Source organism: Stylophora pistillata, chromosome 2, assembly GCF_964205215.1.
Source record: "Stylophora pistillata chromosome 2, jaStyPist1.2, whole genome shotgun sequence".
In the NCBI taxonomy this organism is placed as follows: Eukaryota; Metazoa; Cnidaria; class Anthozoa; order Scleractinia; family Pocilloporidae; genus Stylophora; species Stylophora pistillata.
In genome coordinates, this window is record NC_142520.1 from 47,212,939 (window position 1) to 47,226,001 (window position 13,063).

General features: G+C 36.5%; 1 protein-coding gene across 1 annotated transcript; it reads right to left on the reverse strand.

Annotated features, from left to right (window-relative positions):
* Window positions 1-6,157: 6,157 nt before the first annotated feature.
* Window positions 6,158-8,801, reverse strand: LOC148739936 (G protein-coupled receptor GRL101-like). Its single transcript, XM_088749609.1, has 5 exons — window positions 8,746-8,801; window positions 7,530-8,526; window positions 7,225-7,306; window positions 6,686-6,751; window positions 6,158-6,381 (listed from the first exon to the last, which is right to left on the reverse strand). The coding sequence occupies exons 1-5, from the start codon at window positions 8,799-8,801 to the stop codon at window positions 6,158-6,160; spliced, it is 1,425 nt and encodes a 474-aa protein (XP_088605735.1).
* Between the last annotated feature and the right edge of the window lie 4,262 nt (window positions 8,802-13,063).

A 13,063-nucleotide genomic window follows, 5' to 3' on the forward strand; every position in this document is an offset into this window, starting at 1 on the left:
TTTAGTATAATAATTAAGACAAACTTTATACATATTTACCTTGGTTCAAAAACAGAGAGCTAAAGCCTGGTATCAAACATTTCTTCTTCCCCTGGATGGAATTCGAAATGAGAAAGAAATATTGATTTTAAAAGTTACTTTAATCTGACTGTATTGTTGCAAGAGATTGTAAACTGATTACCGCTAACACAATTGTAGCTGGTCTGTATTGAAATGTTTTGAAATTTAAGGTCCACAAAGTCATAAACACTATTTCTATTTAAAGAGATGTACCACAAGGTGGCTATGTTTTCTGTATTTGTGAAAATATCTGTATCGTTAAAAATGCTTAAAAAAGTGAGACAGCTCCACATTATAAATAGCAGTATTTTAAGAAAGGTTTTCACCCTCCATTACAAGAAAGTGTAATAATACTCAAGTGTTTATTTTATCTGTCAATGAGGTCACTTCTGATGTGGATCTGAAAACTTAAAGGCTACTTTAAGCAAGAAGGTGGAGTGATTAAGCGTCATCGATTGAAGCATTGTGTCGACCACTTTTACCTTATGTTGGCTAATTTATGAGGAATGTTACCTTCTTTTGCGAAGTCCATGTCAGGTTTAAGTGCTTTCTCTTCTTCAACTTCAGAAATAATGCATTTGAAAAAAAATTACTTTGGTACTTGATAGTTCATTCTTTTCTCTACTTAAGTGTTTTAAAAGTCATTAGTCCTTAACCAGTTTTCAACTAGAATTTGTCCAGCTCCTAACAAGTCAAAAGGGATGCTTCAAGAACTCATAAAATGCCTTAATATATTTAATAACTAATCAAAACCACCTACTTTTGTCACCAGGCAATGGGATCTCTACGCTTGCCACTTGCTCCTCAGATTCACCAGCTGCGTTAAAGCAGAGGTATTAGTTTTAATGAAGTACTGTTCATAACTATAGTCACTGTTCCTGTGTAGGCTGACAAAAATGCCGTCAAATATTTAAATAAAGTGGTCTGCAGAGTAAACCCGGCCCATGATCTGCTGTTAAGCCAGAAAATTGGCCCAAGGTACCCGTTGATATCATAGCACATGTTAACACCTTAACCCTCTGAGTGACCAATCAAGAACCACCCTCTCTCCTTTACCTTAATCATGCTTCTTAGATTCAACAGCTGCGTCAAAGCAAAATTGTTAATTAGGATGAAATATGGAGACCCTTAAAGCTACTGATGAGATTTCATTGAGAATTACCGCCACAGTCACTGCATAGTCTAAGATATGCCATCAAATAGATACAGGAGTCTTGATAGAAAATCCGTCCCACTGCCCGTTATCAAGCTAGAAAATTGGCCCAGCCAGCTGTTATGTTCATAAACAGCTTGCCCTGTATGCGGGAATAAGTGCAGCATATGTTGGACAGAGTAAAGTTACTGAAACGCAATTCACTCTTATTACCTTCCTCAGTAGGCTCTGTAGGCTCAGACCTACTCTCTCCTTCTTGACCTGCACAAATAGAATTAAAGTGGATTGCATTAATCCAATCATTTAAATTGATTTCAATCTTCAGAACCTTCGATCGGTTTGTAGACACTTTTACTTGAATTAGTTGTCAACTATTACTTTCCTTTCTTCTATACTTTCCTAAGATATTTATTTCTTTAATAAAAGGACATTTGTACTAGTCCTTTGACTTTTTTTACTAAAGCGTTTTAAAAAGTGATTAATCTTCAACTAATTCTCCACTATAACTTATCCTAGTGACAGCCAAAGTAAAAGAGATTCTTCAATGACTGAAATAAAGCCTTGACATCTTGAATGACCTATCAAAAGCTATTCTCTTCTTTACCTTTGTCACTCGTCCCAGGAATCTCTTCTCTCTTCACCTGCTCCTCGCATTTACCAGCTGCGTGAAAGCAAAGTTGTTAATAAAGTTGTATAGGATTTCATTAACAATTACAGTCACTATCACTGCTTAGGCTAACACATTTGTCTTCATCTAGATACAGAGGTAGTAATAGATAGCCCGGCCGACTGCCTGCTATCAAACCAAAAAATTGATAAACTGGCTTAGTTAGTCGCAAAGATGATGAAAACCTTGCACTGGGGGCAGAAAGAAATGCAACACATGTCAAAAACTGATGTACAGTTCCATTAAATCATTTGATTTCTTATACCTTTCTCGGTTCGTTTTGCAGGTTCAGGCTTACTTTCTCCTTCTTGACCAGCACAAACAGATTTAAAGTACATGGCTTTAATCCAATTGTTTAAATCTGACTACTTGCATTTAATAAAGGGATTGCGAATTCTGGGTAAGGAACCACCAGGGACAGCTCATAACCGGAATACTCGAGAGAGTGTAAACAGTCAGGTGCGAGCTTTTATCGCCTTACGGTCACTTTTGTTTTCTGTTTACAGATCCATTGTGATATTTAATTCAAAGCAGAATGGCGCTTTAAATAATACTAGGCAATTTTGAATTTCACAATGGTCTATCGGTGTTAGACACTTCTACTTGCAGGAATAGTCAGTTATTACCTTCTTTTTTTAGGTTCTTCAGAAAATTATTTATTTGATAAAATACTGAATTACTACTTAATAATTCCATCTTTCGTTTTACTTAAGTGTTACAAAAAATTTATTAATTCTTAACCAATTTCTTCAATATATTTTCCAGAGACTGCCCAAGTAAAAGTGAGGCCTCGATAGCCCATAAAGTGGCTCAACTTCTTGAGCGACCAATCAAAAACCATTCCCTTTCCTTTACCTTTGTCACTGGGCCCTGGAATCTCTTCACTCTCCACCTGCTCCTCAGATTTACCAGCTTTAATAAAGCAAAGTTAGAATAAGGTTATGTAATGGACTAAACTGAGAATTACTCTCACTGTCACTGTATAAGCTACAACAATTCCTGTAAAAAAAAGAAATGAAGCGATCTACATAGTGGACCCATTGCCCGCTTATAGGCGGGCAAATTGCCCCAGTTGGCCAGCTGTCAAGTTCATGAACAACTTGCACTGTGAGCAGGAGTAAATGCAATATATGTTAAGAAAATTCTCATTTCGAAACAATCAATTCATTTTTTTACCTTTCCTTGCGGGCTTTTTAGGCTCAGGCCTACTTTTTCCTTCTTGAACTGCATAAATAGGTTTTAAAACGATTGCATTCATAAAAATATATAAATTTGATCATTTGCATTCCACGAAACTATCGATAATTCAGGGTGGGGTACCAGGGACAGCACGTAGCCTCAATTTTGAAGAGAGCTTAAACAGTCAGCCTTGGAGTGCTATCACTTCTTAAAAATCTTCATTAAAGGGCTTTTAATTTCTGGTCCTGGATTATTGTGATGAGTGTATACTCTTCACCTACATGTAACAGTCCCGGTAACGTTTTCATCGCAGACAAAAAAGGACAAGCCGGTTCTCACTTTCCTTCAGAATTTTTTCATGGCTCTTTATATCATTTAAGTCAAGGTCCTATCGATTAAACGCCCAATAATCGCGATATCTTTTGAATCTTGTGTCAGTAGCTAAAAGGTACAATTACAACTACTGTCCGTCATAAAAAAGGTCTCTTTCATGCGCCTAACTTATCCACCAATGACCTAAATTTTTCTTTGTCTGTAGATCCATTATGATATTTATTTCTAGGTAAGATAAAACCTTCATAGAACTAAGTCTCAATATCAGAATCTTATATCGATGTGTAGGCATTCCCACTTAAATAATGATAGTCGACAATTAATTCTAATCAGAGAATGTTTAGAAATACATTTGATGATAAAAACTAACGGTAAAAAACTACGACGTTTCGAAGTCTGCATGACCTCATTATCAAGTAAAATGTTAAAACTGATGTAAAATTGTAGCTCAGAGATTATATACAAATAAAATGTGATAACTTCATTAGAATAATGAGCGTTCATTGTTATTGGTGTCAGATCGTGCAGTATATGTTTAAATAAATACGTGCAAAAGTATTTATTTAAACATATACTGCACGATCTGACACCAATAACAATGAACGCTCATTATTCTAATGAAGTTATCACATTTTATTTGTATATAATCTCTGAGCTACAATTTTACATCAGTTTTAACATTTTACTTGATAATGAGGTCATGCAGACTTCGAAACGTCGTAGTTTTTTACCGTTAGTTTTTATCGACAATTAATTACCTTCTTTTCGTCTTCTTTGTCGGTACTGGCTTTCTCCATGGTGAACAGTAGCTGCAACAAGATAGAGAGCACGCTTCATTTGACTAACGTGTTGGTTGTTTCGTAAAGGCTCAAAAGTTAAGTACTAAACTTATTCAAGTCATGATACGTTTAGATATAAACATAACTTCTTACCCAAATAAGGTAATCTATTACTAGAGTAGGAACAGCTCTAGAAAACATGCCTGAAAAGCCTCAAATCTCACAATATAATTATACGATTATTTTACTTAAATTCATCCTCACTGATAGTGATCATTCGAAGGTTTCAAACAGGTGTTGCTCATTTTCTCGGAAGGCATTTATTTGAGAGCACCTTTGACGTGAATACCTCTAACTGCAAGTTTAACATTTCTCTGACAACAGGCAAATTTGCCAATCAGAAGTTTTTCAATTGCGATGATCTTTTTGGTTCAGTAAGAGAAGGAGGAAATACGAAGCTACTCTCGTGAATACACTGATTTTATTGCTGGTTATAACGTTAATAATATGGAATACCAATCTTGTCCGCGGTATGATACAAAAAGAAAGAATACAATCGAGTATTCCGTGCGCCAGCTCGGTAGCACCAGCCAATACTTTGGGTGATGCAAGACATTCCTTGATTCGTTGTTTTATGAAGTAGTATATTTTGCTTTAAAAAGAAGTAAAATTGAAAAGGCCTTACCTTTCACAGTCTTTTTAGTGGCTGGTCGGATGTCAAAACCATCTTCATAATCTGTTTCAAGGAACAAGTAGAGTAAACCATGTCATGAGGCTTTTGGTTCATGTTTTCTTCTTGAATACATTACTAAACAATTTCATTTTCTATTGGGTAATATCCATGTATATTCTATTATTTATTGATTGATGAAATGTACAACTAAGCTATCCGACCAAAAACAAAGAAGACCTGAAATACTTCGGTCAAGTTTAACTGTAAGCTTTACATTCAGAACTGGATGCGTGCGAGCGTAAAAAATTGTCCGAAAGTTATAGAAATCACGATGAATTATCTAATTTCTCGATGGATATAAACTTCTTATGTTACACAGCTCATATTTACATCTGCAAGATTGAGTCTTATTTCAATTAAGAAGTAATAACACCTGAGGAAGATGCACTTTCATCCCCTCTACAGGCTTGTTCCATCGCTGTCGACAAAGTTAAGGAATATTTTTAAGTTAGAGTTATTTATCATATAATAAAACCAAAAACTCAAAACATAATGATCATTATCAATATTTATATCTTATTAACCAAGCGCGAGGGCCGTACTGGGAGAATATCGGCCCGAGGTCTTGACAGTACGGACCGAGCGCAGTGAGGTCCGTACAAAAAAGACTGAGGGCCGATATTCTTCTAGTACGGTCCCGAGCAAGCTTGGTTAATAAGAGATTTATTATACGACTGAAGTTCAAAGCAACACAAGTGCGGTATCATTCGGGACCATTCGGGACAGTGCCCGGTCCAACACTTAGAGAATATTGGACCGGCAATAGAGCATTTTGATTGGTTGATTTTAGTTATTGGCCCTCTGGCTGCCCGAGTCGTGTAATAAATAGATATCATTCATTTACAACACCCGTATCGTATGTGGGACGAGGGTATCTTTTTCCCATGATACACTGGGCATGTACAGGTTGCTAAAGGAAAGGGAGGGGCATCTCACCAGTAGAGGTAAAAAGTCCTTAAGGAAAAGTTTCAGCAAAAATTTAAACGTATCTGAAGAAAAACAAAGCTGGTTAAACTATTCGTTCTTCTTGCAGTCATCAACCAAAAGTGATAACGCCAAATTTAGGCACCTTTATGTCATATGGAAAAACTTTTTCAATCTTTTTTCTCTCAAAATGCACATATATAATGTACCAGAACAGAAAAGGAATGCTGTGGTTTTATTCTAGGTATTTCAATTTGAAATAGCAAATATTCTGGTACATTTAAAATAGACTAGATATACATGCCAAGTAAGTTATGTTGCAAAGTCAGTCATGGCATAACCATCAACATCAGTGTCACGGTTGAAAGTTTTTCGGGTCGAATAATGTCCTTGGTATGTTTCCCATTAGGTGGTTTTACTTCACTATTTACAACGTGCTGTCTGAAAGTAAGTGTACAGATGGAGCACTCGCCTGGTTGCGGAGCAAGCAATTGAGGGGCTTCCATTTCTGGAATATCGTGATGTTCTATTACTTGCATTTCAATATGTTCTCCTACGAGGAAGAAATGAAAGAAAAAAATCAGGATTACTAATGCACGCAAAAAAATGATGGAAAGGTTGTTACGCGAAAAATTTCCAAGGTAGATAAGACGTGTTTCATGTGTAATTACATTGATCAACCTTATTAACAATATCGATATGATTTATCTTTTTATCGCCATATTTATATTATTATCCGAACATAATTTTTTATAGTCTTACGTTTTGTACACGAGCCTCTGGCTCGGGCAACTTGGTAACCATGCCTCGCGTAAAGACAACAAACTTGATTGATTGATTGATTGATTGATTATTACCCTCTTCGTTGATAGCGTGTGCATCTTCATTTCCAGCCTGTCCCTGCTGATCATTGTCTGCTTCTTCTATGTTGTAAAACAAACAAAAAAAATGACTTGGTCTTCCCCAAACAGAGAATAAGCCACTGTCAGGCTTTTCCAAACCTTTATTACACAAAACTCATTCTACAAGTCAGATTTGTAATAATCTTACATTGAAATTTAAGACAGAGGTTGATTCCTTTATATTTTGATAATAATTTACAAACTTCAGCACCATTCTTATTCAAAAGGGTTTGACAAATGGCTTCAATTTGCGTCAATACTCCTAGAACATGGCTTTGATCGATCAGAAATCGATCAGAAATAATTATTTCAACTAGCAACGCCCCCACTCCCCCCCCCCCCCATGAAACCTGCTCTGCCCCCATTTCTACCCACACATTTAGAGTCACTCTTGATTCCTTTTTGTACGCCACAGGCGTAAAAAATTGGAAATTCGAGGTGTGAAGCACCATTATTGTTATTATGGTATTTTAAAATGGAACATCAAACTGTACCTTCTTGATTTTGCCCTCTGTTGAAAAAAGATCGAACATTCGACCACAGCTTCCTCAGTTTTGGTTTCAGTATAGCTTGCACCTACACATCAGAAATTTATGGGATAGTTAGTGTGAGACTTTTGAATAATCTCTATTATATTCACGTTGGTCTCCATGGTCATAATCAACTCTTTTTCATTTCTGATTTTCTACGTCAATCGTCACAATTACAAAATTAAGTTCCCAGCCTACCCTGACACCAGAGCAAATTTGAACATTACAGTATGTCCTATTCAATAGCGAAAATGAAATAGACCTGTTACCTGTGGAGTAGAAAGCGTATACAGCAATGGGTTGATAGCTGAATTGATCGGCAGAGCGAACACTGCAATCCACACTGCCAGATCACCAGGGGGATCAAATGTTTTCTCGACGTGAGACTTGATGCCGATAGCAATGATTGGTATCCAACACAAGAAGTCGGTCAGAATGATGAAGAACACCCTTCTGGCAAGTGCTCTTTCTCTTTTGGCCTGTGCACTTTGTGCTCTTGCTCGTATTTCACGCACAGTTCCATGTGCACCAAGCCGTCTGCTTGACGACCACGATTTCAACAAGATGGCAATATAAGCCACCATAATGAAGATAAAAAGAGAAAAATTTAGAACGATAAAGATGGAAGTGGAGTATTCCCAGCCTTCTTGTAGCTGCGGGGAAAGCTGCAGGGGCAAGCACACTACGTTCTTGCCATAATACCAGTCACCAAAGTAGTGCATTCCAGACAAGGGAAGGAATGCCATAACGCCTCCCACCAGCCAGATGACTGCGCACATTATACGAGTCTGCCTTGGTGTCATTTTTGCAAAAGTGTAGGGAAACACAATGTTCTTGAGCCTGTCCCATGCAATCAGAGAGATCATCATAACTGACACCTCACTTGAAAAGACAGACATGGCGCCATTGAAATGGCAAAACCAACCAGTGCGCCACTCATAGTCGTGTAGGTAGTATACTCCTGACCATTGCAGGTCTTTTATACCTATAATGATAAGGTAAATACCCATGATGCCGTCTGAGATTCCGAGATTCACCAGCATGATAGACTGGACCACATTATTATCAGGGTAAAAATACTGCCACCCAACAACAAACAAAGATCCAAACAACGAAAGAAGACCAACAACCCAAAGACTTCTCCTTGGAGCAGGGTTACGGAACATAGAGTGACAGCTTGCGAAGTTGTCATTGAAAGAATAGTCGCAATCGGCATCCTGCCTGAAAAGATCGAGGTGGCAGCACATGAGGTTGGTATCCAAAGTTCTGGAATGAAAAAAAAAATACACTTTATTATTACATCGCTGAACATCAATAACAAGCATATGCTTACATAAAATGATGGGAAACTAAGTGATTTACGCTAGACACCTTAATCGTTAATTATCTGAATTCAATTAATAATTTTTAATTGATTAATATGATAGGCTTTTATTTAAGAAAAGATGTGATTGAAGGAAATGATTTTTATGGACCGAGTCTTACACTCTGATAATGTGCTTCAACTGCCTGGTAAAAATTCCCTTGGGGAGCTCAGCCATCAGGTTGTAATGCATGAACCTGCAGTTTTGAGTAATAATTAATCAAAAATTAAGTCGATATATATCGTAATTCGTTTAACAAAATATATTTGACTTATTTCAAAAAGTGTATTTCTAAGAATAGCATTTATGTTATCATATGACCCGTCCGGTTCCACTCGTGCAATCCCTAAATAAAAACCATTGTTTTTATGATTTCCCTCGCGCGCTGGTCTATTTAGTCCTATTTAAGTTAAAAGAAACTTTTTGGTATTTTTTAAAACTTAATCAGTCAGAGGTCATGTGATAAAATGCTTATTGACAGAGTGAGGTCGGGCTGGACTGGGAAATAATTGGCTCTCTTGAGGCAAATATTTTTCCTTCCGGTTCGACCGAGATCGTCAATAAGTACCTATTAATGTTCAAATAGGCCGTCCAAAAAAATAAAAAAGGAATAGAAAAGTTTTGGTGTCTAGATAAGCATCTGTAATTTGCCGTGAACTTACAAAAATCGCAATTTATGAGTATAGCTGAAAGTCGTGATGGAAACGTTTTGTATTTCATTGCCGAAGATATCGCTGAAATAAAGAACATAATCACTTACAATTAGTAGGTAGACAGTTTCTTACAAATGTCATTTTCCTCATAAAATTGCATTGAATGGCTGTAAAACTATCTGGTTCTCAACTATGTGTGTTTGCATTTCACTAATATCCACCCTTGCTCACTAAAAGTATGTTTAAATAAGCAGTTCTTTTTGCACTGTCTATTCTACTTCATATTCAAATTTTTAAAGTAAGATCTCAGATTTTAAATGCTTCTATTATACTTTCCCCATCACTTTAAACATCCTAGCATGTTTTTTCTTTGTAATTAACCGTACTCACAGAGCATTGAGGTTTTTGACGCCCTCGAAAATTTTATCTGGCAAAGCCTCAATTTTGTTCTCCGAGAGATATCTTAAACAGGTGAAAGGAACAAAAGATAAATACATAATTTTAGTAACATAATGTGATTTCAATTGGGTGTTGCACATCACATTTAAGCGGTGTTGGAGTTAACATTACATTAATGTTGTAGTTTCGGTTTTATCAACTGAGTTGATAAATTTGAAAGAGCTGTTGAGGGGCTATGTGGTTTGCGAGTCAGATCATCTTGGGACAAGGTTTCAACTCTGAGTGTACTTACAATTCGGACAAGTTTACCAAGCCCTGAAATTGATCTTCATGAAGCCTCTCAATCTTGTTGTAGTCCATTTTCCTGAAAAAAGAAACAAGGAAAGCTTAGACTGATATACGCAGGTGTACCTGTGGAGTGATATCTTTAACACTGCTTTTTAGTCACTACTGTAGTTCAGGCGAGGCAATGGCATTTCTTTTCCCAATAAAATAGCTCTTTACTTAAAGAAAAACATCAGACATAAGTATAATGCTCTCAAGAGCAAAATCGAAAACTTCTAAGTTTATTCCCAAGCGCCTTAGGAAGGCCTATTGTTTAAGCTGAATTTGAAAAATGATTTATGATCCATCTCCTGTTACAAATTACAAACTTATTGGGGTGGTTTGATCCTCCAGTACAACAACATAATGTACAACATATAAAGGAGACAAAAACGTTTGTCATCTAAAAGTAGATTATTATTAGAGTTGTCATAAACTAGGAAGCTGTTATATTTACCGCATTTGATGTTTTCAAGAAAATCTTTAGAAGTTACTCTTCAATCTTTTATGTCCATGAGAATCTTACTCACAGAAATTCTACCGCTGTAATGTTTCTGAAGATGTACGGTGGCAGATATCTGAGTTCATTGTTTGACAAATCCCTGAAAAAATCACCACAGTTACAAGGAATTCCCTAATAATAGAATTATCAGCTAAAGTGTTTCATAGAATTTTACTTTTGCAGTGGCTTTTGGAGAAGAACTTTCAAAACTGTTGTTTACTTTTGTAGTGGCTTCCCCTTTTCTTACTGTTTTTATTACTATTACTATTTTATCATCATTGCTATGATTATTACTAGTATTATTATTAGTATCATTATCAGCGTTATCACTTGCGCATCCGTTGGTTAATGGTTATCATATGTTAAAAACTGATACTTTATCCAGCAAAAAGAAAAAACAAGATGCTTGTTAAGGCTGCTATTAAAATTGGAGCTTTTAAACATTTAAACCCCCAAGTATCTTACCATTACTTAACAAAGCACATCAACTGCATAAAATAGCATTCTGTTCTTCATCGAATCAGACTCATCGAATCAGATTCACAAAGTCAAGCTGGAAAAATCCAGTTTATTTGAGCCGTGACGGCTGTGCTTTTGTAAACAATATCACAAAAATGATCATTTGGTTGTTCCCAATTATCTCCTTTGTTAAAAAACCATTTCACTCACACATGTATCAGCTTGAAAAGGATGTTAAAAATTCCTTCTGGCAGACTCTTCAACTTGTTATTTGACAGATACCTGATGATGACAAAACAGGAAAATGAAATCGTCATTAGGTCTACGATCTGAAAGTTATAAGTAACTTAAAATGAATACAGATGTTGGTCATCAAAAATACTTAAAGGGCTGAGTGATGCCATATGCGTACAAAGTGTGGCTTATAGTACAGAGCATCTTCAACAGTTATTGTGTTGGTTTCGCTAATTATATATATAACTCAATATTTCTAGCAAAAGGTAAGAGGCAGCTGACCATTTAATTTTTTTCGCCCACTTAACACTGTTGTCTAATGTTGGTAAACGTGGACTCTCCCTTTGTGATTATTCCAACGAATTGAAAAAGAAATAATCAAAGTCATGATTTAAGAAAATACCAGAATGACTCAAAACAGAGAAAGATATCCCATAAAAAAAGTGCTGTGAGATTTGAATGTGTGCAGAAATTTCTTTTTTCCGAGACCGGTACCTTTGCAATGAATATATGAAGTTCATATATTTTGAACTGCGGTATTAAATAAGTATGATGCACGATCCTTCGCAGTAGATATCGCTAATGTAGAATCTATATGCAAAAATGCTGCGAAGCGTCTGTACCTCCTAAAACAGCTAAAGCGCGCTAAAGTTCCATCTGAGGATATGCTACTTTTCTGTACAACATGTATACGCCCTGTATTAGAATATGCATGCCCAGTTTTTCATTATTCTTTGCCGCAATATCTGTCTAATGAAATGGAAAGGTTGCAAAATCGCGCGTTGCGGATGATTCAACCTGACTTATCCTACGCTGAGGCTTTAGTAGCTCTTGACATTGCATCACTGTACGAGAGGAGGGAGATCTTGTGTGATGCTCTATTTGATCAGATTGTAAGGGGCGAAAACCACAAGCTCCATGGTCTGCTGCCTCCACGCAACGAGTCCACCTATCGCACCCGCAGCCAGAGATACTTCAAGCAACCGATTTGTAAGACAACTAGGTTCAAAAACACATTTATCATGGCGAACAGTTTTAATTATTAGTAGCTATCTTAGTTATTTGTATTTTGGTTTTTGATACTTCTCTTGTTGTATTTTATTGTAGATTACATTTTGCGCCTTTTATTGTAGTTATCTTAGAGTAAGAGATAGTTTATTCCCATTGTAAAGTAAGTCGTATTTCAGCCGGCCCGGGGGCTGCAATGATTTTACTTCCTAATAAAGCTATCTAAGCTATCTATCAGTGGTTCGAATCCCGTACAGGACTGATTTTTTCAGGTCTGATTTTCGCTATTGCATGAATAGCGCTATCTACTGCGAAGGATCGTGCATCATACGTACCGGTACCTTTGTTATACTCCCATTATAGGAAATTTTTATTTCACGACGAAAAAACATAATTTACGATTAGGAAATCTGCTATAGGAAAATGTTTCCTTGTGTCTCCAACTGCTGACAAAGAAGGGTATGTGACTGGCAGAATCCATGTCATACCTACACTACCCATGATAAGTTGTGATGTTAACGCTGATATTATCGCTGAGACACTTTGGGCAGTTATTGGGTCAATTTCAGAGGAAAACTTAGTATGAAAATAACTCACAGTTCTTTCAGACTTTTTAGACCTTGAAATAGTTCAGGGTGCAATTCAGTGATGTTGTTGTCTTGCAACCACCTGTATTGAGGTAGAGAAACTGGATCTTTTGTGTCACATCTAGATATATGTTGTATGCGATCTAGTTTTATAAAAGTAGTATATTACCGACTTGTCGTCAAGCCACTGGATGGAAAGGGTGATAAGGGAATAAAATAACCTACAAAGGATGGAGAGAATAAAGGGAGGTGCTGCTGTATTTTGAGAGAGCA